This window comes from Amphibalanus amphitrite, unplaced genomic scaffold, assembly GCF_019059575.1.
Source record: "Amphibalanus amphitrite isolate SeventyFive unplaced genomic scaffold, NRLGWU_Aamphi_draft 000177F_arrow, whole genome shotgun sequence".
NCBI lineage: Eukaryota > Metazoa > Arthropoda > Thecostraca > Balanomorpha > Balanidae > Amphibalanus > Amphibalanus amphitrite.
Window position 1 is genome coordinate 115950 of NW_024881672.1, and position 22518 is coordinate 138467.

Here is a 22518-nt window from a genome sequence, read left to right on the forward strand (position 1 = left end):
GCAGCCGCTTGCGCGATTGATTGTCTTCCGGTAATTTTTGTAGGGTAGCTGCATCCCTTCTACCAAAGGTCGGATACTCTTGATCTATGTGAGTGACCCGCACTGCACGTGCAAAATGCAAAAAGAAGAGGTGCCAAATTTGTTCTCATTTCAATAACTCGGTAATTACTGGGGCGATTTCGCTGAAACTTGGCATACAGGTAGGCACCCACCAGGCAATGCATTCCCATGTGTTGCGGTTAGGGTGCTACTGCACGTGCGCACGTGCAGGGGGCGCTTCCAGATCTCGAGAACGGCTGGGCCGATTGCGCTCAAATTTGGTACACGGTTGGGGACCGGTTAGTAGGGTGCCGTGCAAAAGTCAGTTTGGACCCCGTTTGCACGTGCGCACGTGCAGAATGCCGCTTCCAGATCTCGGAAACGGCTGGGCCGATTGCGTTCAAATTTGGCACACCGCTAGCGACCGGTTAGAAGGGTGCTTTGCACAAGTCCTGTTGGAAGTACCCTCTCGCCCTTCCGCGCGTGCAGGGCTCACTATCTCGCTCGCTCGTTCTTCGCCCAAAAGACGTTTTACTGGTAATTAGGTCAATAGTGTTATATATTTTTTATACGAAATAATTTATCAGCGCTGAATGCACTCATCCAGCTCGTTAGGAGGCACCGTGCCTTTTTATTAGGGCAGTTTCGCCGGGCGTCTGACTCGGTCTCCGATGGTATCTTGCAACTGACGCCGTCACCGGTGGGTGAGGAATGCGTGTTTATGAGGCTGGTGGGCTGACGCTACAGTGCTCTGTCCAGTTACTGGTGTGCACTGCATCTACACTTTCTGACCTTCCTTCTACCTACTCTGTCTTCCCTCTTCCTATCCTTCTATCTTCGCCTTTCGTCCTTTTGTCTTCCTATCTTTTGTCTTCGCTTATAACATACATCTTCTTTTCATCCACTCACTACTGCTCTGGCTGATTTCTGGTCTACTTCTAGTTTCTTGTCTAGTTTCTGGCCTACTTTTTCCTTATTTCTAATGTGATTCCCTTATCCCCATGCCCCTGATACTTTCATTATTCTATCCCAGACTCATTCCCCAATGCCCATCCACTCGATGCTTCTACTCGTATGGTGATTCATGGTCGTGCCATTATGTGATGTGATCACGGATCACAAAGTGCGATCTTTCTGGTGATTTCTTCACAATTTTCCTCCGCCCGCTCAGTACCTGATGCCATTAGGTCTGCTCGTTGACTGTTATTTGCCATGAGTTATATGACTGCCATTTGCCATTAGCAATATAATCAAAATGATTGGTAAACTAATGAAATTGTATTTAAATTATGTTGCACATCATCCACACCACTCATTTCTAATTATTACCCTAACTCGAGAGCTGCTGGCAGTATTCAGCTCCGTTCCGACTTTCGCCGAACACGGCTCGACCCCGGATGCGGAATTGGTGTGGCGACTGCTCGCTGCTGCTATCGTCGGCTTACGGCTATCATGTCTGCGCCCCATGCAGTTATTCCGGGGATCGGCCCGGTCTACGACGGCAGTATTCGAGCCGGTTGCGGTCGAATCCCTGCCTCACTGACCCGCTGCGCTGAGTGAATCCACTCCGTCGAGTTAGGACCGATCCTACCCGGCGATGAGCCCTCGCTGGTTACCAGCAAGGGGATACTCTGATGACTCGCACTTCTCGGCTCTGCACTGGCAGCCCGAATTCGACGAATCATCGGCGAGACATCGGCCGCCGGTTTTGCTGAATCATGGGCGCCGTATTTGCATGGTGCATTGGTTCCGACACGAGAAAGTGGCTTTGTTATTCGACATCGGTCAAGTAACACCAAGCCACGGATTGGATCAGGAAAATGTGTGTGCTGTCCTCTACCGAAATAGTGATATCGTTACAGGCACTTGTTCGATGCTTTAGCTCTGGCGTTTTCAGGATGAGGTCATCGGTACGTCACACGATAGGTACCGTCAAATCAAGCGAACGTGATTGCTCAATGTATTTCCGGGTGCACCGTGTCGAATTATCGGGACCTTGTACGGTACTTATGGTGCTGATGCAAGTTGCAACTACCTGATTCTCATTTGTGACCGGATGGTGCAAATTCAGTTAACTTTCTGACGCACTTGTAACATTTCATATTTGATCTGTTTTGAGTTACCTTGTTGCGATATTTCCGTTTTACAATCATGTATATTTTTGTTTTGAAGGATATTTCGTCCGCGGGACTTGTTCACATCAATACCGAAATTTTTGCTTAACTTGTTAAAATGAAATAATTGGATAAGACGCTTCACAAACAGCAAGCACTAAATCATTTAAAATGCATGTTTATCCGAATTGTTTCATCCCATTCAGCTTTCACTTGGCTAAAGAACTTGAGACTATTTATTCATATGTTAAATGCCTGTTGAAGACCGCTTCATACGTTGCACTACCGCCGTCCGGTTTGGGCTATGTGGTTCTCCGAATTCGCCCGTGGCATCCCATAGGGAATGCGGTGCAAAAACTGGTTTTCTTAGCCGAATATGACCTCGGCGATAGCTGAGACTTGATGGTCTCATACAGGACATGCCACCGAGGAAGCATGACGGAAAAATATGGACGGTTTTACCGTCTCTGGAAAACGTTTGTCGCTGCCAAAAATAATGTCATTCTGGCCAGATCAGGTTGATAGTATAAGACAATAGACATGTTTGGAAACAAATAAGGTAGCAATGTAAGGACATTGTGTCTGTCAATTAACTCAATGTATGACTATCCTGTCAGAGGCAGGATGTTAGCCTTCATCTGATGCATTCTCCAGGCAGCAGGAACCCATACATGTTGCCTATATACCAAGAGCGTCTATATACCAAGTATAGCTATGTCAGGTAACCAAGCACCAGTTCCGTCTAGAATTGGGTTGTGGAGTTCGCATACTGTAACTGTCGGATGACTCGTAATGATGCGTTTTATTTCGTTGTCCTACGTTTTGCGCAACATTACGACCGACAGTAGGGCTCTGTATTGAGGTCCGAGGATAGGTAGCATTGAACCCGTTCACCCCGGAAGTTATTGGTAAAGTTGAGTATGTCCTTTGGGTACAATGTGAGCCCTTGAAGGCCTCATTGTCGTTCTAGTTACCCTTTGGCATAATTGTAAGTCTGCTCATTAATGTACACCGAATGCTTAGATCATTTTTGGTGAGACCTTGTAGAAAGCATAGCGGATCGTTTCAAAGCGATGGCTAATGCGTCCCTGTTTTTGGAAAGGCTTAAATGCAGTGGACTTTTATAAAGCCCTAGCCTGGTCGCCCTGTTATTTGTGAACTGATCGAGGATCGATCATGTAGCAGCCTATGATGTTATATAATCGGTAGTGCGTACTGCGTAGTCTGCCATACTTCGCACGATATTTTCTCCTGTCACGACACTTGCCATGTTCACACGAGCTCGCCTATGTGTGAGGTACAGTGTAAAGCCGGCTTTAGTAGATCGATGCCGTGCTGCTGCAGTAATTCATTCCTTGTGGTTGCTGGAGAATTGTCTGAACATTTCTTGCTGAAACTTTGTGGACTCAAAGGCCAGGGGTGGGAAAACTGGTCAGTTTTATTTGTGGGCGTTCTGTTATAAAGTTTGAAGTTTGGGTGCCGTTTCCCAGGAATTGTTGGGGTATCGTCACTATCCTTGCTATCTTTGAAAAGCAGTAGTAGCATAGCACCAGCTGTTATATAGCTTCCGGTGCCTATGACAATTTTACTTTAATGTTTTCATGGCATCCTGTTGGATATTTACAATATATGTCTTGTGGTTTGCCGTTCTGACTGAACTAGTATAAGCAATTAGTAGCATTCAGGGTGGCCTGTCTCCATGTGGGTCATGTTGTGTCGGTCATTTCTTGTCACATGATGACCGACTCCCGGGCTACACGATGGCGGGGTCGGGCTGATTTACTGCCTCAACCCTGCCGCGGAATCAGCAGTGACAAATGATATGGCTCCGTTCTGAATCCCGCTATATTGAACACCAATGCTATGTGCTTATACCATAGGTCTGATTGAGCTGGACTGGGCTAGGCTGGGGGGGGGGGATAGAGATCAACCTAGGGTACCCCCAAATCTAGTTTTCTCACCGGTTTTGGGCCACTTAATTTTCATCCCTTGGCTTTCTCATCAAAGAAGAAAACATGTGCAAAAAAGTGCGATATTCCGCCTTAAAGTTGTGGGGGCACCACCCCCACGGCCCCAGAGTTAGGGGGCGGGGCAAGCTGCCCCACTCCCCTCCCCCCCCCCGGTTCCCGCGCCTATGTTGTAAGTAAACATGTTTTCCGTGCGGGTGAAATTTAGAGACCGATGTTCTTATGTATCGCGTCATCACATGGCACGACTCGGCACATTCATAGCTCGTTTGCCGGCCCGTTTAATCGGGATCGCTTACACAGTGGTCGTTGTACTGACGTGGGTCGTGCGTGTGCATACTCTGCAGTGCGTTAATAATCAGGTGGGCTAAACATAGACCTCACTGGGTGATACAGTCCCGACGAGTGGCTGGGTCAGTGTTGCTCAATGTGATTTGAGATAGTGCAGGGTCCAACTCTCCAGTCTTCAGTCCAGTTTTTCGCTCATGCAGGCGGGCGGCAATAAATCAACACATGAATCGTAAAGATAACTTAATTATGTATTTGACACGTCACATTTTCCGTGTAAATTTTAATTCTAACCTAAACAGTAAACATGCGAGCCAGAAGCTTAAAACCTCTAGCAAACTTCCATTATCGCCTCGGAGCTCACGTTTCATGCTATTTGCAGAAACACGTCACAAACACGTCTCATTGCATGTGCACCTCATCAAAGAATATATAACCGTATAAGTCCGTACTATCCACTTGCACCGTCCCCATGGCCTGCATTGTTGGCTGTCACGTGACCAGGCCTGTCGCCACGAAAGCAGCCACGTCGGCGGTAGCGGTGACCTTTCGACCCTGCGCGCAGTCGCTGTTGACCGGGCGCGGCTGGCTAGGTAGTGGAGTAGGTCAAGGTCACCTCCCCCCCCCCCCCGTCCCGGGGGCGGGGGGGGCGACTGTCAGCTGATCCTGCGATGGCCGACGTCGCAGCGTCCCGGGAACTGTGTCACTGAAGTCGTATCACTAATCCATGTCGGTGACGTGTCACTGACGTGGCAATCTAGTCGTGTCACTGACACTGTGTTTCTGACACCGTGTTAATGGATCTGTGTCATTGAGCAATGATTAGGGTAAGGGAAGGGCACCTGCGTCGGTGAACTGCCGACGAAATAGCCAAGCGAGCGGAATCGATGTATCGACCCAATTTGGCGCTGTCCAGACACCTGGTGCTGAGTGTGACGTGTTTATATCTTAACTGACCCCTCCCCCCTTCTCGTGCACTATTCACGGTTGTATGCAACCACCGGCGTAAAGCGTCCTTGCTCATCAAGTGGGGTAAAGTACATTTAAAATAAAATAATTCAAGTTTACAAAGTGGTAACCTTCACTGAGGATAATAGCTGCATAGCATGCTGCTTGCTAAATAGTGTCTAACGGAATATGTTGTTCACCACATTTATCGTGCATGCTATCTGGGAACATTGTTGTGATGGGCTTCCTTGCAGGCGCCATCATTATTATCATTTGGAACTTCCCAGGCTTATCTGAATATCGCTCGTGTAGAACGAATTCGTGCACGAACGAAAGTCAAGGCCTTGTGATGGGCTCAACCGGGATGAATCCATTTTCATTGTTGACTGTTGTACAAACCAAAAGTGTGCCTTTTCGTACCGTGTAGTAGACATGCATATTTTTTATGTTGCTCCTAGTTGACTTTCACTGTTCGAGCGGATGGTGCACGCTAATGTATGCACATTGCACAGCCTACATTACATATGTCCAGGCAGACTTGTTCGCGTGCACATTACGTCATTGGTCAGTGCTTAACTACTACGAAGTCGTTGGTTCCGTCATGTGTAATTCATGCCATATTTTGTGCTTATGTCTTGTCAGCATTCCATATACTGCTGGAAAATCTGTGGGCTTACCAGTCCGTCATCGGCTTAGTATCTGTTCTCAAACACCCTCGACTCCATGGCCATCGGTCGTGATGATACGCTCTGTTTCTCTCCCCTCTTTCATCTCTCCGTTTCTTTCTTTCTCTCCCTCTCCCTCTCTCCCTCTCTTCCTCTCCCTCTCCCTCTCCCTCTCCCTCTCCCTCTCCCTCTCCCTCTCTCTCTCTCTCTCCCGCTCCCTCTCCCTCTCTCTCTCTCTCTCTGTCTCTGTCTTTCTCTCTCTCCCTCTCCCTCTCCCTCTCCCTCTCCCTCTCCCTCTCCCTCTCCCTCTCCCTCTCCCTCTCCCTCTCTCTCTCTCTCTCTTTCTCTCTCACGAACTCTTCATCTGACACCACTCCCTCTTCTCCCCCACAGGATGAAGTGCTCGCGATCCAGGACAAGCTCACTCTCCGCCTGGAGGACCTGGCCGCCGTGGTCATGGCTGGTGACGGCTGGGCGGCCGGTAGGGAGGTGGGCACAGCACACGACCCCTCAGCACCACCGGCAGTGTTCCGGTCCACGTGTACCAACGTACGACTCGACCTGGACGACGTGGCACGCGTCAAACGAGAACTCGGTGAGATTTGTGGGAGGGGAGTGGGATTGGTTGGGGCTGGTGGATGGGCGCTGGGTTTAAGGGGATTGGGATGGGCAAGATTCTTACAGATAAGATAGGATGGGAAGGGATGAGTAGGTGATGCTGTTGTTAGATAAATCATGCCGGCGGTGGGGAAGGAGCTACGATGATCAAGAGCTGGCGTGTTTTCCTGGTTTTGCAGTCCCATGTGTAGCATTGTGTAACGAGCATATCATCCATATTTGGCTGCTTCATTTGCCAACCATGTCGCCTTACTATCGTCTGCCATCCCCTTCTGACAAGCGTTATTTGCTCTCGCCTGAGTCGATTATGCTCAGATAGTGGCACACCTTGCCAGGGGAAGCACCTCACAATTCAGGACAGGTAGGTAGTAACTGCAATAGAATGACTAACTCCGTTGTGCAATCTTTCACACCGGTCCAAGCGCCCATCCCTGAGTAACTTGCCGGCTCAGCGAAGCCGTTTGTCGCCCGCTTCTCGGCGAATTCGCGGCCGATGTTTATTTTCACAGCCACCAACGCGCGATCACGCTGGATTTATCGGCTTACGTTACCGATCGGTGGTCACCTGACCCGCTCGTAGTTCTCGCCCGCGTATCGGGCCGAGCGGTGTGACCTATTTGTTAGGGGCAGGCCGTTCTCAGTGACGTGCGATCAACACTTGCTTATTGATTACATTTACTCACAATGACTGGCTTCCGCACTCGTCCGCCACTTCGTGTGTCGAATCGGTATCGCCAAATCCCAGATCTTAGCCATTCTATTCTCCCACCTCTTGTAAGCCTGTAAGTTTTGACATAGCCTCGCCTATGGAGTCTAACCAGACCTCGCTGACCTTCCTGGTGGTGTTTGTGCCGCAGATGATACCGTGGACGTGAACGAGTCATGTGCCCTGGTGCTCAGCTATGACCACTACTGCCGCGTGAGAGCCATGCTCAAACGGTGAGTCCCGAACTCGGTCCGAGTAGGCGGCAATGCGCAGCATTTTAGCTGCAGGTCGTGACTGCGGTAGGGTAGGGGAAGGGACGGACGTGATTGTTTACATGATTACACTGGATAGATTGTTTGCATTGGGAGCCGGAGAAAGGGAGAGGAGCTAGGATAGGATCTGCCTTCGCAGCCTATCATTGAGATTATATCGCTTTTGTGTATTCTTACAACCTCAACAGGTCTTAGTTATCAGTCTTCGTGATGTGTTTAAACTGTCAAGGTTTCCAGTTGTTTCTTTGTTCTCCAGGATATTAATGGTAATGATGTAAGCAACATCATTATTTGTAAGAATTGTGCTTCAAGGCTGCGTCAGTGGTGAAATTTGGTGACACTGCGGAACATGACATTTAGCGAAACGGCAAACCTCTTGCATTCCTCGCTGCGCCGGGCCTTGTTTTCTCAACCGTATTTCCTGTGTTAGACTGTATTTCCTGTGTAATGCATACCCGTTACGGCAGAGTTCCGTTCAATCCCAGAACAATAATAGGCTTCATGTTACTGAAATACACATCACACGGTCTGAACATGAAACCCACTAAGCGCGTCATGGTAATGGGGTCTAGAAACTACTGCACTTTGTCATTGTCCCGGTTAGTCGTGTCGCTTGGAGCGTCTACGACGGTCACATGAGCGTCGTGACCCGTTTAATGACCTCTGCTGTGACCTATTCTGTGACCTTTGTGGCGTATAACGCCTTGGCGTGTGTCTCGACATCTGTGGCCTACGTTGTGAGTTGTGACCCTCGAAGTGATCCGTGACCTGTGTGACCTACGACTTGACCTTCTGTGTACGACTTGACCTACTGTGTACGACTTGACCTACTGTGTACGACTTGACCTACTACTGTGTGACCTAGTGTGTGATCTAGTCTTGACCTTCGCAATCTGCTTTGTGACCACTTTGACCTACGTCCTTACCTTTGTGGCCTAGATTGTGAACTGGTCTGTAACTTGTCATATGACCCCGTGACCGTGGCCCGTGACCTGCCCTGTGGACTAATCCTGGCCTGATGAGCTCATTAGCCATCACTATCCTCCTCTAGTGATACCACCGGCACCAGCAGTTCCGCAGTGCCGGCCGATGTTCATTGCTCACGTCACGTCACATATGCTGAACGGTGTGTTCAAACCGAAGCTATAATTGGCGATCTCCCGCCTGGTGACGTGGGAGATGGGGGAGGGGTTGTGGTCAGGGAATTGCCGAGTTCAGTTGGTTACGGCCAGGCATGCGACCCAAAGTGGTTTATGTGGTTGAAGTGTGCTCTGGTGCCGGCTATATGTTCATTTTTATTATTCATTTTGCAGGTGAAGTCAGGGTGCTTACCATGCTATTGGTATTTGTAGTGTTGACTCGTTGCTAACTGATTACCTAGGCCTTGGTGTCGTCTGATTGAGACGTTGCTAGAGTTTGATTAATTTGTACTTTGGTGTACAAGTACTTTTGACATCCAATTATGCATGTCCATCTGACCCGACTAATGGCTCATCTTTATGCCTCGTTTCCCCATCAAAGTCGTTAGAACTTAAAGTACTCCTTCTGATGCAGTGCCTCTCATGACGCGACAGAAGCTCGTTTCATGTACGTGCAAGCTAAATGGCGCGGGCAGGCGGCAGCACCTTTGATTTCGTTTAATCATTACCATGGCTAGGCCGTTTGTTGCTCGGTGATGAAATCAAAACACAGCTAAACAATTAGTAAACATGATGCTACCGGCCACTGGAATAGTGCATTTTTGAACCTACTAGGCTCAGTGGTGGTGGTTATTGATTAGCGACGCGAACTCACTTTGCAATGGTTTATGTGTGTGCAAATAGGATTTCTTCGGGAAGCATGTTTCGGTGCGGTAAATGTTGGAACGATGTTTCTTTATGTAAGCACCACTATACTTTCGTGTTCCTGGTTTTCAATTCACTCCGTCGCTAGTTGGATTGCATTCTTACTGGTTTCCCAACGAATGAGGGTTTTCCTAGTCTGGCGAGCCTTTTTACACTGCTTACCCTCCATTTCACATAATGACTTTCCGATTGTTTGGTCATAAGTTTGTTGCTATTTCTGTCCGCTATAACCAGCTACCAACCAGTAAAACGCCTTTTGGGCGAAGAACGAGCGAGCGAGATAGTTGGCCCTGCACGTGCGGAAGGGCGAGAGGGTACTTCCAACGGGGCTTGTGCAAAGCACCCTTCTAACCGGTCGCTAGCGGTGTGCCAAATTTGAACGCAATCGGCCCAGCCGTTCCTGAGATCTGGAAGCGGCATTCTGCACGTGCGCACGTGCAAACGGGGTCCAAACTGACTTTTGCACGGCACCCTACTAACCGGTCCCCAACCGTGTACCAAATTTGAGCGCAATCGGCCCAGCCGTTCTCGAGATCTGGAAGCGCCCCCTGCACGTGCGCACGTGCAGTAGCACCCTAACCGCAACATATGGGAATGCATTGTCTGGTGGGTGCCTACCTGTATGCCAAGTTTCAGCGAAATCGCCCCAGTAATTACCGAGTTATTGAAATGGGAACAAATTTGGCACCTCTTCTTTTTGTATTTTGCACGTGCAGTGGGGGTCACTCACATAGGTCAAGAGTACCCGACCTTTGGTAGAAGGGATGCAGCTACCCTACAAAAATTACCGCAAGACAATCGCCCAAGCGGCTGCTGAAATATGAGCCTTTCAAAATCACTACTTTTGCGAAACAGCTTGAACACCCTTGACTTTTCACGTGGCACGTGCCACGACGGTCACTGAGATGTGTCAAAAGTAGTCAATTACGGGGTAGAAGGGATGGGGCTACCCAGCAAAAAAGACCGCAGGCAAATCGGTCCAGCGGTTGCTGAGATATAAGCCTCTCAAAAGCGTTACAGGCCGGGCCGGGCCGGGCCGGGCCGGGCCGGGCCGCTCATACTGAGATTTTTCCGTTATATTGAAAAGACTCACTTCGCTCGCTGCGCTCGCTCGCTCGTAATAATTCAACATTGTCTTCTCGCCTCTCGGCCGAAATCGCCAGTAGCGCCAGGCCATGGACGACAGGAAAGCAAGCAAGAAACATGCGTCTTAGGTCTACCACCATGATCTTGGTTGTCATGTTTCTGTCGACCTTAAGCATCCCTTAGTGAGTCGCCATGTCTGACTACCTCCGCTGTCTCACCGCTTTCCTCACTTCTGCTCCACCTACCGTTTCTCGCCGCTATAGCCCCCCCCCCCCCATCGTCTCTCGCCGTCGCTGCTATCTCACTACCCTCCTCTCGATACCTCGGCAGGTTGGAGTCGATCAGTTCGCGGGTGTACGCGCACAACGTCATCAAAGCACTGGGCGGCTTCCACATACCCAGTCGGAACACACGCCTGCTCTTCTGCCGACAACTGGTGGAGGTGCCAGACCTGGACGGCCACGAGCTCTTCTGTAATCACCTCGGTGAGTGGATGGTGGATGATCGAGTGGGAAAGCTCGGTAAGGAGGCCAGGGAAGTTTGTTTTTATCAGTTTTTGATAGCGTTGGATGCTTGTTTCGTTTATTCCTATGTTTGGTTATGGTTAGATGGCTAAAGGATGATAGGCAAGACAGTTGCATTTTCGGTTATTTTTATGCTTTGTGGACCGGTGCTCGAAATGCTAGCCAATATCATACTGCTAGCGTCAAACCAAATGTCACCACATGTGACGTTAATTGTGCGCCTCATGTTCACTTACCTGCCTATCTGGCAATGCTGCAACATAAACACCGCTATCTTCCCTCTTCCTTTGTCACCACGCCATAACCCTTTGACCACCACGCGTCTGACCCTACTTATCTGCATCCTCAGCTCCAAAACTTCGCGGCCGGACGCGAAAGAAGCCCCGCCAGCGCAGCTCTTCGTCGCCGAGCTCGGAGTCGACCTCTGACACCGAGGTGGGCCGGACCGAGACGGAATCAACCCCGGCTGTGGTGAGTAGTGATGTCAATTACAGAAAATCGGAATACCGATACCAAACCAAATACCAACCAAAATCGTGATAAAATACCAAAACCGAACCAACCTAGGAACATCAGGCAAATACCAAAATATACCAATTTCTCAGCCTCTTATACATAAGTGAGAGTTCATCATACCAACAAAATACCAAATATATTAGGATGGAAATACCAAATACCAAGTTGGTATCGGTTTGGTATCGGTATACCAAAATGTTGGTATCCGATTGACATCTCTAGTGGTGAGTACTCAGTCCTGGTGGCACCGCTGACTCTTCAGTCCTCTTTAGCTGACGACTCGGACTCCCGACGGCAGGTTTTCGCTCCCGGCCTGGTGCCCATATGGATGTGTTGCCCAGGTAGTACCCATTACCGTCGATACCGAGCCCACGTCGCCCTTATTTGAGCGACATTGCTATAAGTTACCGATCGTCTAATCCAGGGGTCGGCAAATGGTGGGGCATGCCCCCTTTGGGGGTAATGGAGCCCTTTCGGCGGGGGTAATGAGGGATTCTGAGAAAACTTGTCTTTTTAGAGTTAGTGGCTCCATTGATGGAACCATCGTGACTGTTGCATCCCAGGGTTCAAAGATTAGCCCAGGTCAAAGGCACAGCACACATTGATTAGATACCTACCAATTTTCACGTAGCTGCTCGCCTCACCATCTCACAGCGGCTCCGTACAGTCGTACAAAAGCAGCTGCAATTTTTAACCGTCGCCCGTCTGTTGGCGTTTCCACAGCCGCTAACGTAAGGGGGAGGAGTCGATCGGACCCCCGCGGCCTCTTAGACTCTGAGGTGGAGCTGTGCATAAAAAACGAGCGTATTACCCGTGACTATAGGAAGCCGCTGCTGCCCATTTTTAAGGTTCTTGGTCATTTCGTCTCATTCAGGAGGTCAAAGACAAGTGTCGAGAAAATCGGGACCCGCTATAACTTCTTGAAGTGAGATTTTATGGCTCAAGATGATCTACAGAAAAAGCTCATAAGCCAATCATGATCATTATGGGTCCAGAGGCCACTTTACCGACAGAAAAATAGCCGCCTGCCGGAATTTTTCGCCTAAAGACCGCTTCACATACGGTAAAGCGTAAATACGGTAAGCAATAAAGCCCTATCCACTTACATGCTCATCGCGCTTACTCATCGTATGTGAAGCGCATGCTCATCGTATATGCAGCGGTTTTTAGGCAAAAACTCCGGCAGGCGGCTGTTTTTCTGTTGGTAAAATTGGCCTCAGGTTTTCGCGGGCAGGTAAAGAAAAAAATTATTGGCTCGAGGGTACAATTTGGTCGTGACCCAACGGCTTTTACGTGAGCTTTTAATGAAAAACCAGCCGCCGCCCCTATATGTACGAGGGTTAAATGGGATATATTAAATGCTTTGTGGAGGAAGTGCAAGTGTCATGTTTTAGATTTGATGCATCGGAAATGCAGAAATACCCAAAGAGTTCCAGAAAGGTATGGAATTTCAGTAAACTTGGTTGTGTCAGCAATGGGGTCTGGTAGGTGGGGGTAATGGCCCTGCCTGGCGCTTAAAAAGGGGGCATAACCCCGAATGACCTGCCGACCACTGGTCTAATCCTATTACCAACCTTTGATATCGGAATCCGGGTCCCCGGTCTCGTCTGTCATATGCCTCTCAGTGGAGCAGTTGAAACGATATTGTCATTCAGGCACGCTCTCCCGGGAGCAGGTAACACGCTGACATTTAACGAAATGCCATCTGTCTGTTACTGGCAAGTTTGCAGCCGTGAATTGTGTGGGATGTGCAACATATTCTTGGAAACTTTGGTCGCCCGTGGTAACACTAACTGTTGAATCAAGTACGGTGCGAGACTACTCAGAATGCTGGAGATACCGTGAGCTCTTCACTTCAATATTCATGGCACTCTCACCGTGATAAGCCAGGTTAGAATGTTTCCGAAGTACCTACAATGTTGCATGTCTCACATACTGAGTGCGAGAGGCATCATTTTGCTTTTCGTGCTGTTGCTTCTAAAGTGCTACCTGTTTCGTGTACCCGAAGTGTGAAGTGTGAAGTGTACCCGTGTCGTTCGATAGATAACGTCAGTAATGAGCTGAATTTGACACGAGGATCAAGCACTCAGCTGCTAAATACACTTCTCAACCTAGCTGGTGCTAGCTGAAGCTGGGTGTCCCAACGATGTTATAACTATAGCTGTCGAACTTATCCTATTTGCTGGTGCCTCAGGTGTTCGCTCTTGTTCTGAAAGCTCGCTTCAGGTGGTAAGCTGGCTATCCAATGTCTCAGATTTTAGTTATGCCCCTCCGGCATCTCTGGCGGTCCCGTCTGACCTTCCCTTGTCCGGAGCGCCGCCGACGGACGGGCTACAGGGCACCGGCCGGTCGCAGCGGCGGACTCGTACGTCCCCAGGCCGCCGCCGTCAGGCCCTCTAATGAGTAATGACTGCGATGGAGTCAGTGGCGGCCCAGTTATGGTACTGCAGTATTGCAGTGACTATTATTTTCCAGCTGGTTTTGTGTAGTTCGGCTTAAGTAGGTAAGAGAAGGTTATTGAGATGATGTTCGCAATATGATAGATTTGGCACGCACACAAATGATTTTCTTTAAAGCGGTTTTATTGCGCTATGCTCTTCAGTGTTCAAGCCAGCACTGGTTTTGCCTGTGTGGTGAGGGCTGTCGTTTGCACATTTCTACCATCGAAGCGCTAAAGAAAACATTGCTGGCAAGTTAATTACGACGTTATTTTGTTTACAAAATTCGTTTTCTTTTTGTCGATTCATGCTTTAATGCGGGAGATGATGTAGGGTGGTAGCTCTAATGAATCTTGTTTGTGAATAATGATGTCATTTGTAATGCTGTCTTGAGCAACTGGGTAATGGAAGCTGTGCAACACATGTGACTTATATGACTCAGTTGAGTTCGCTGATTGCATTCGGGGTTACTGTCAGCAGCTGCAAACTGTTCACGACGATCAATACCACCGTCCACCAAAACATCAGAAACTATATTGAATTTCATAGCGGAGACATCAAATAAGTTCGGTCGGCTACTTTTCTGGCAGATCTCTCGCAAATGATCGAATAACGTCACCGCGTACAAGTTCGTCGCAAGAGTTTTGAGGCTGGTATTGATGTAGTGCCTTTTGAGATAGGCCTTTTGGTGACTACCAACTCTTCCCCATTGCCATTCTTGTTTATGTTCCCTTCATAACAGCATTCTGAGACCACCCCATCCCACTCTCAGATCTGGGGGCTGGGGTGGATGGGGAGATGAGGCGGGCCTCTCTGGCGGTGTATTTTCACCGTCAGAATCCCCGGGATAGCAGGCGCCGACAGCTTAATGGCCACCTCGCCTCGCGAGCTCACTCCGCTGTTCAAACACGGACAAAATTGGATTCGCCAGATACCAGCCAGGGGGACGTCGCTAGATTAAATGGAAAATTGTGTTATTTGTGTCGCCCGGGTAATGAATAGGGTTTTGAATACGCAATGTGGTTGGTGTGATTGTGATGCCTAATATCCTCGATTGTGAAATATTATTTCGTGGCATGGGCAATTAATTTTGCTCGATTATCTTGTGTCTCATGCTGTTGTTATTTAAAAGTTGATAAAATATAGGCATCTACTTTATAGAACTATTAACTTCCCACTCTCTTTTCCAATGGCAGATGCATGTTGGAATGCATGCCCGCGGACTGACGTCACGATCAATAACGAGTTTGTTTTGCGCAACAGCTCATATGAAGAGAACTTTGCACTTGTTTGTTGCTAATTTGGTTCTAAAATGCAACCCGTAATGTTGTACGACTCTGCTTTAATCCAGGATATATAGGTACGTGACTTATTTCACATCTTAGTTTGTCTGCGTCATTGATCCGACATCCGAGCAGCACAAAGTTCGTCCCATTACTTCAATCAGAAGCCTCGGACCATCCTAGAGTGACTTTGATCTGTCTGCTCGCGATGAGCCGTTCATTCCACCAATATCCCGCTGTCCCGAGGACTGCCGTGTCAGGCCGGTCAGCGCGTTGGTCGCTCTCAAACACTGCTGGCAATGGTGCAGTGCCCGCACCACGGAGCGGCAGTGCTGACTCATCGGGCACATGATACACCGATTGGCGCCGGCATGCAAATATGCCAGAGTTTAGCGTGCATTCAGACCGGAGTTAGTATACAGCCAGTATTGATACCAGTTTAGGATCGTGTGTGACACCATTCGTTATATTCGTACTTCGTATTGGGCTCAGAAAGCGAAGTCGCCGCCTCCTTTCTGGCATGGTTATTGAATTGCAACGGGCGTCTACGTGTTTGACCTCTGCTGGGCTGCTATTGCGTCGCATTTTCAGTGCCCGGATGGGTGTTCGGGTGAGGGGCGTGGTGCTGGCACAGCCATGCGGTTAGTACCTGCTGATGACACCTTACTGAATCGTTGCTTCGTTAGAAAGGTCTGATTTTGTGTGTGTAATTTATATGGAAATTTATAAATAACATAAATAAGCGTTCATAGCTTAACATCTGTCGCATATGATGTATCAACAAGGCATGAGCCAAATTTTCTCATTTTCTTGGAAAATAAATGTCAGCTGTCATGCCTCAGGGTTGGCCTTATCATTCTTACAACGAACCAGCTTCAAACAATGTGTCGTGCTGCGTCATCCACATTCACGTCACATCCAGATCCACGTCATCAGAGGCCGGCCAATAAACGTTCAGCCCTGGCTCCTCGCCACTGAATGGTAGAGAACATGGCCGTCGAAGGGTGCTCGTTGCATCCCATTGCTGCTGGGAATTCGACAAACGGCATCGCGCAGTAAAAAACGGATAGTGGATGCATTACATTGCACGGTGTTGACGGTGCAGAGACTAGAAACTAAAGACGGCTCCGATAACCTTAATGAGATTGAAATACGTGATAGGTACACAAATGACCGTCCAAATTTAGTTCAAGTGTCCATGGATAATGAAATATTAGCGTGCTTTATTGTCTGGAAAGCCCTAGTATAATAACTGGCCTCCCCATTTCATAACTAATGAATGTGTTTATGTCTTTTCACCTTGCATATTCGTCATGCAGATAACAAATGGCATATATAGCATGACCACGGAACTTTGCTCACTTGCCCAGGACCAAATACAAGCTATTCACTTTCCTTATTGTTTTATAACTTGGACAGTTGCCCCACACTGATTCCACGTGATCACTGCGCCATGTGGTGGCCCGGTGTTTATTTGGAGAGCCGCGAGCTGGGGAAGGAATTAACTGCGCTGCTCCCGTGGTTGACCCGCTGTACGGAAGCTGTTACCAGGCCAGTGCAGCGCCGTTTCATATTGTGAGCTAGTGTTTTTCCCGGTCATCAAGGCGCTTGAGTTTAATGTAGTTTTCGGTACTCATCATTCATCAATGGCGAAACTAACTGGCCTAGAGAGATGCGTAGGGAGGTCTATACAGGGGTGCGTGTTGAGTACCTGACTTGCTGGCATGTCTACGGACGGTAATGGACACAAAAGGTTACCTACGTTTTTGGTAATCGTATCTATAAGTTTAGTTATCAAACATGAAGCGTCGGATTTTAATGTTATAATGTGTTATATAATGAATAATGCTTTATATAAGACGTGGAGGAAAAGAATGGGTGGGTGAGAGAATAGTTCTCCAATGTGAGGCGCAGTTGGAGTCTGGCCAAGTGCCAGCCCGTTTCCGCTCTGAGCTTATTGGGTTTTCCAGTCGTATCTTCCACCCCAGCAGTCCAGAACGGTATCGTCTGTTTCCTCCGAGCGCTTTCGTCATGTTACCCTGTCTTTCCTGACCAGTACGCCCGATTAATCGTCGCTCGGATCCATGCACGATCGTCTCAATTTCACCCCTGTCTGTGCACGACATTGTCTGCTCCCTATTTTATCATCGAGCTGTTACAATGGTCTGCGATGGTCGTAGTTCAGGAACGAATTCTCTAACCAGCCCACTCCCGTGGGCAGCGCTCAGTCAGATATACGGACTTATATGGTCAAGACGCGTCCACAGTCATGTCGACATCGGAAGGATATTTGCATAGTGCCGAGGCAGACAGATGTCCGGCCGATCGGCGCAGAAGATTAAGTTCTCTGTCAGTGTACTGCACGCATAATCCGTATAGGGATTTCAGGAAGAGGTAGGCCATCTAGGTGGAGCAACATCTTTGGCCTGTAGGCGGTATTGCAGAGAGCTGCTGGCATCATGCCTGTGACCGTACATGTGCGTTGAACATAACAACTAACGAGAAGCCTTATCACAGTGTTCCTTTGCCCCGAATCGTTATGCCTCTCTGTCGTTGACTTTTCTTTTCAGCCTATAACGAATAGTTGCAGTTGAAGTAGCGTTTGTTCTGCTATCTCCGTTGAGACACTCGCCGCCAGTATCTCTCTGCGGTCGCCGTTACTGTTGGCCGGTTTATGATCCGTCGGGTTTTAGGGGCTCATGAAACTCGCCGTTATCGGTGTCGACGGTCCTGTATTCAGTGACCCCTGCTGTCGACGGGGCGGTCAGAGGACGGTACGGAGTGCACCGGTCGAGGGCAGGGTGGGGTGCAAAGATGGACAACGGGACGGACGAGGTTATGGGACCGGGTGCTCTGGCACAGTACGTTCCATGAGGGTGTATTGGAGCTCACATATCGAGACAGTGGGTTCCAGAATTTGGAGTAGTGAGGGGCGCACAATGAGGTCAGAATGCTCGTTGCGCTAGTGAAATACGGCATCGGGTGCTCAGATCAATGTAGCAGGGGTACTGACCGGACCACAACCCGATGACCTTGAGCGGTCGGCCGGTTTCTGTACCCAAGGCGACGGCAATGTTCTGCAACCCTTCAGTAGGGTGGGCCGGAAGACATTGCGAGGTTATCTAGAAGTGTAATGGTGGTTTGAAGGACTGAAGCTCACACGAGGCACAGCCTTGCACAATTGTGCATGGCCGAGATCTAAAACTGCGGCTTGTTCCAGATAGATGGAAGCTAAGGAGCGTAATGAGCTGAAACATGATTTATTCATGGTCGGTCAGATAATAATGCGATGTAGGTAACGACCTGATTAATTATAATCTGGCGATGATCATATGATTCGGTATTACAGTATTATGCTTGTCATTATACCATGACTTGCCCTTGCTGGTCCTTTCTCTCAATAACAATATTGGACCAACACTGTTGTCCAACAATAATCATGCTCCTATATGTCTCCTTAGCCCCTGAACGAGCTCTATCCGTTTGCGACTTTCCCAAACATGGCGTAGTTTTAGCTCTGAAAGGCAATCGTCGGCGGCTGACTCTCAAAGAGTGCTAGCGGGGCAGAGTGGCGTGCTTACCTCGGCTATTGATCGTGGAGCAGAACACCATTAGAGCTCTGTCAGACGGGCCGCGCCCGAGCTCATCGTATGGAGGAGGGCTCGATGTCGGTTCCTGGACCCTGTCTGGGGACAGGGGAGGCGTCATTGGGTGGAATAGATGAGATAAGTATGTAAGTCACTTGGCTGAGTGGCTTTTTTTTTGGACTGATCATCTGGTGTATTATTCTAAATCATGGATTCTAAAACGACGATAATATTTTTATCTCCTTCTTCTTCATTTTCTTTTCTTTTCTTTGTTTCCAGACCTTCATAAGTATAGACAAAGAATCTTACTTTTGCATATGGTTAGCCTTACTGCAGCGGCCTTCATTTGCCATAATATTACAATATTTATTCACTCGCGCTTAAAGTTGTTCATAAACTAAACCCGCGCTGTTAATAAATAATGAAATAGAGAAACGTTGCGACTGATGCATTGCTTAGTCAAAGAAGTCTTATATATTATTTGATTAACAGCGGGCTTCTGGCCAAGTGGTGCATATAAGCATTAGTCTCAGTTGGCATTGCATCATCCCTTTGGGTATTATCTAGTCCATCGATTGTAATCTGTGGCGCTCCGCCAAAGTATCGCCAGCGGAAAGTGGCCCTGACGGCGGCTTACAAGTTTGGGCCTCGTCAAAGACCTTTCAGGATATAAGACTTCTCAAGTTTGTTTTCTGTCAACAATATTTAACATAGGCACATTAACTGACAACCCGCTCGTCGTGATTTGTGTGTGATATTCACATGTATAATCGCTGTTGTGCATGTAAGAAGAGTGTCAGGTGTACTATTCAACGGTGTGTGTCGGTCTTCGTGTGGTGTATTGTCACTCTACGTCGTAACCCTCAGGACCCCTCCATTTTTCCTGTTCCAATGCTATGTAGGCATTCCGATGTGTGCCTGACCCACCTGATTCCATCTGTATAAAGGCCTGTCTGTCGCATGGCATATGTGTGTTTGTCATACTTTTGGCCTATCGGGCACGTATCCTAGTCTATCACTCTGTGTTTGTATCTGATATTATCACGCCCTATTCCTGACGGGCGCTAACCTCTCTCCCTCTGTTCGACAGGCCCGGCGCGGTACGGGCGGTCTGCTGCACAAGCCTGCTGTACCGGGCCTCACGCCGGCCGCCGCCAGCCGGCCGTTCCACCTGCTGCGCTCCGCCCGCTGGGACCAGCGCACCCTGCTACAGAGGATGCAGACGTTCATGACGCAGCGCGGCACGCCACTCACGGTTCCCGCAGCGCTGGAGTTCAAAGAAGGTGGGTGCCGCTACCCCGGAGTCTGGGGCTCGAGGGGATTCGGTGTCCGGGCAAATGTCATGCCAGTTGATGTCATGGTGCAGTCGAGGAATGACAGGTGATTTGTGATGACAGTTGTAGGATGTCAGATTGTCATGTCACAAGCGGGTGTCCTACAGGTTATCATAGTGATTCCTAGGGAGAGCTGATTGTCGTTCTTATTTTGGTTTCTTAGAAGTGATTGTCGGTATTTCATGCGAACGGCATCTGAGTCGCCCAGCAACCGAGTCTGAAAGTTCTCAACCGCTCTGTGGTCGGAGTGGAGGTTGTGCAGTTACCCACAGGAATTACCGCAGACTTTACTGGACGCTGTTTGGTTGCGAGTGGTGACCAAAGCATCCGCAGCTAATTCATTGAGTGGTTTATTCGGTCTGTCCTGTGCGATCGATAGGTAATAAATAGACTGCGGACCTCGGAGGGCTCATCTCACAACGGAGATCTCTGAAACTCTGCTACGGGCGTTTGTAAGGCACGACCAGCCAGTAATGGGGCTGGGTCTGACCGGCGCCGTCTGTACGCGGTGATGTGTTTATGCCCGTGCTGGCGCCTGTAACCATCACAAAATGTGCAAAAATGACACAGTGTATTACTGTCGTAGCTCCTTAGCTTCACCGAGCTGGTGTTTACGTAACCAGTGTGCCAAAACAATGCAGCCTTATTAAATGTTGTATCAAACGTTAACTACTTCCTTGTATAATATTTGATGCACAGTGCACACTGTCCATAGTACATACCGTAGAAGTTAGAGGCTGTCATATTCCTCGTATTTAGTAACCAGCATATCAGCTACCATCGCCTCATACCAGTATTTCCTAACGTAGTTACCGAACACATTAGCCAGTAGGCACTAGGCAGCTATGAAACGTCTGTCCTTTTCACTCTAAGAGACCCGTTGGGTTTAGCCGAGTGATACCCCCCCCCCCCCTTCCCGGCTGTCTTGTCTGATTGGATGGACGGTTCTCTGTCGACCTATGTCTCTGTGAGTCCCCTTGAAGAGCGCCGTATTGATCCTGAGAAGCCAGTCGACACCACACGGCCGGCGCGCCACTTGGCCAAACCATATCGCCGACCTCAATGGTATTTGTTCGCCACCGAGCCTCTCGACTGTGAGAATAATGACCTCCGTGAACCCGTCCCACTGAAAATAGGAGCCACTGAGCTGACTCGCATCTGATGGGGCATTAGGGAAATTACCCGGGGCTCTAGCGTGTTCAACTGTACGCTGATTTAGTTTATTTCATTTGCCAAAATAGTGTAGTCTAAGGTGATGTGGGGTGTAGTTAGGTAAAATTGTTTTCAGATATTAGTTAATCGTGCACCTTGTTCGTACCATTCAATACAAATCAATGCCTTCAATACAATTCAGTTCGATGCAAATAAATTTCATAATTTTTGTTCCTACCGCCATAAGCGAGAACCTCTATGTCCACACATTGTTGGTTTTATCTAGTTTAGTTAATTTTTTGCTCATACTTCATTTCTGTTGAAGTGATCAAGTTAAGATCTGAAAACTATCATCAGCAATCCATAATCCACTATGCAAAGTCCCAGAAAAACGTAAAATTGATGGCTGAATCATAGTTCATTTGACATCGTTCACGATCATGTTCACATTTCATTGCTGTCAACTGGCCAGGGACCGGGCGTTCTATTGATTTGCCCCTGCAGCTGACGTGGCGTGTGCCCGAGCTGGGGTGTCGGTCCCACATGTTAATGATAATGTCCGCATTCACTCCCACCTAACGTGACGTCCGCTGTTGCAGCATGCAGGGCAGTGCGAGTAGATGACGTGGACAAAGCTGGCTGCCGCTGATAGCGGATAGCAAAACCATGTGACCGATTATGTATGTTGCTGTGAAAATGGCCATGTTTGGTTAGACATGTCGCCTGATAACAGAGGCTGCTTTTTCTGGTAATCGCTGGAGGCGTTTGTTTCATTTGTTGTTTGTCTCAACCTTTACCCACTCCACGTGATTTGCATGCCGCACCCCGTAACACATCGCATCATTGATCTGCTCCCAGCCGACTATTGTGTCTCGATGTGTCCGCAGAGAACATTTTCCGGCTGTACCGGCGGGTGCAGGAGATGGGTGGCTACCATGCCGTCTGCGGACGCCGACAGTGGCGCCACCTATTCTCCGAGCTCGGCCTCGATGCCGGAAAGACCACGGCCGGAGCCTCCCTGCGACGCTGCTACGAAAAGTAAGAGACAATGTCGGCTGCAGTGATTCGTTAAATATAGTATTATTATAAGCACGGAAATGAATTTGTTTATAGAAGAAAGGTATCTGACCTAAAGCG

General features: G+C 48.7%; 1 protein-coding gene across 1 annotated transcript in view; it reads left to right on the top strand.

Annotated features, from left to right (window-relative positions):
- Nucleotides 1–22518, top strand: part of LOC122383960 (AT-rich interactive domain-containing protein 5B-like) — a 48448-nt gene that overhangs the window by 23983 nt on the left and 1947 nt on the right. Inside the window, exons 3-8 of the mRNA XM_043370861.1 lie at nucleotides 6415–6616; nucleotides 7497–7578; nucleotides 10878–11032; nucleotides 11421–11542; nucleotides 19986–20178; nucleotides 22269–22419. Coding sequence (XP_043226796.1) covers nucleotides 6415–6616; nucleotides 7497–7578; nucleotides 10878–11032; nucleotides 11421–11542; nucleotides 19986–20178; nucleotides 22269–22419 — 905 coding nt within the window. The remainder of the gene's footprint in view (nucleotides 1–6414; nucleotides 6617–7496; nucleotides 7579–10877; nucleotides 11033–11420; nucleotides 11543–19985; nucleotides 20179–22268; nucleotides 22420–22518) is intronic.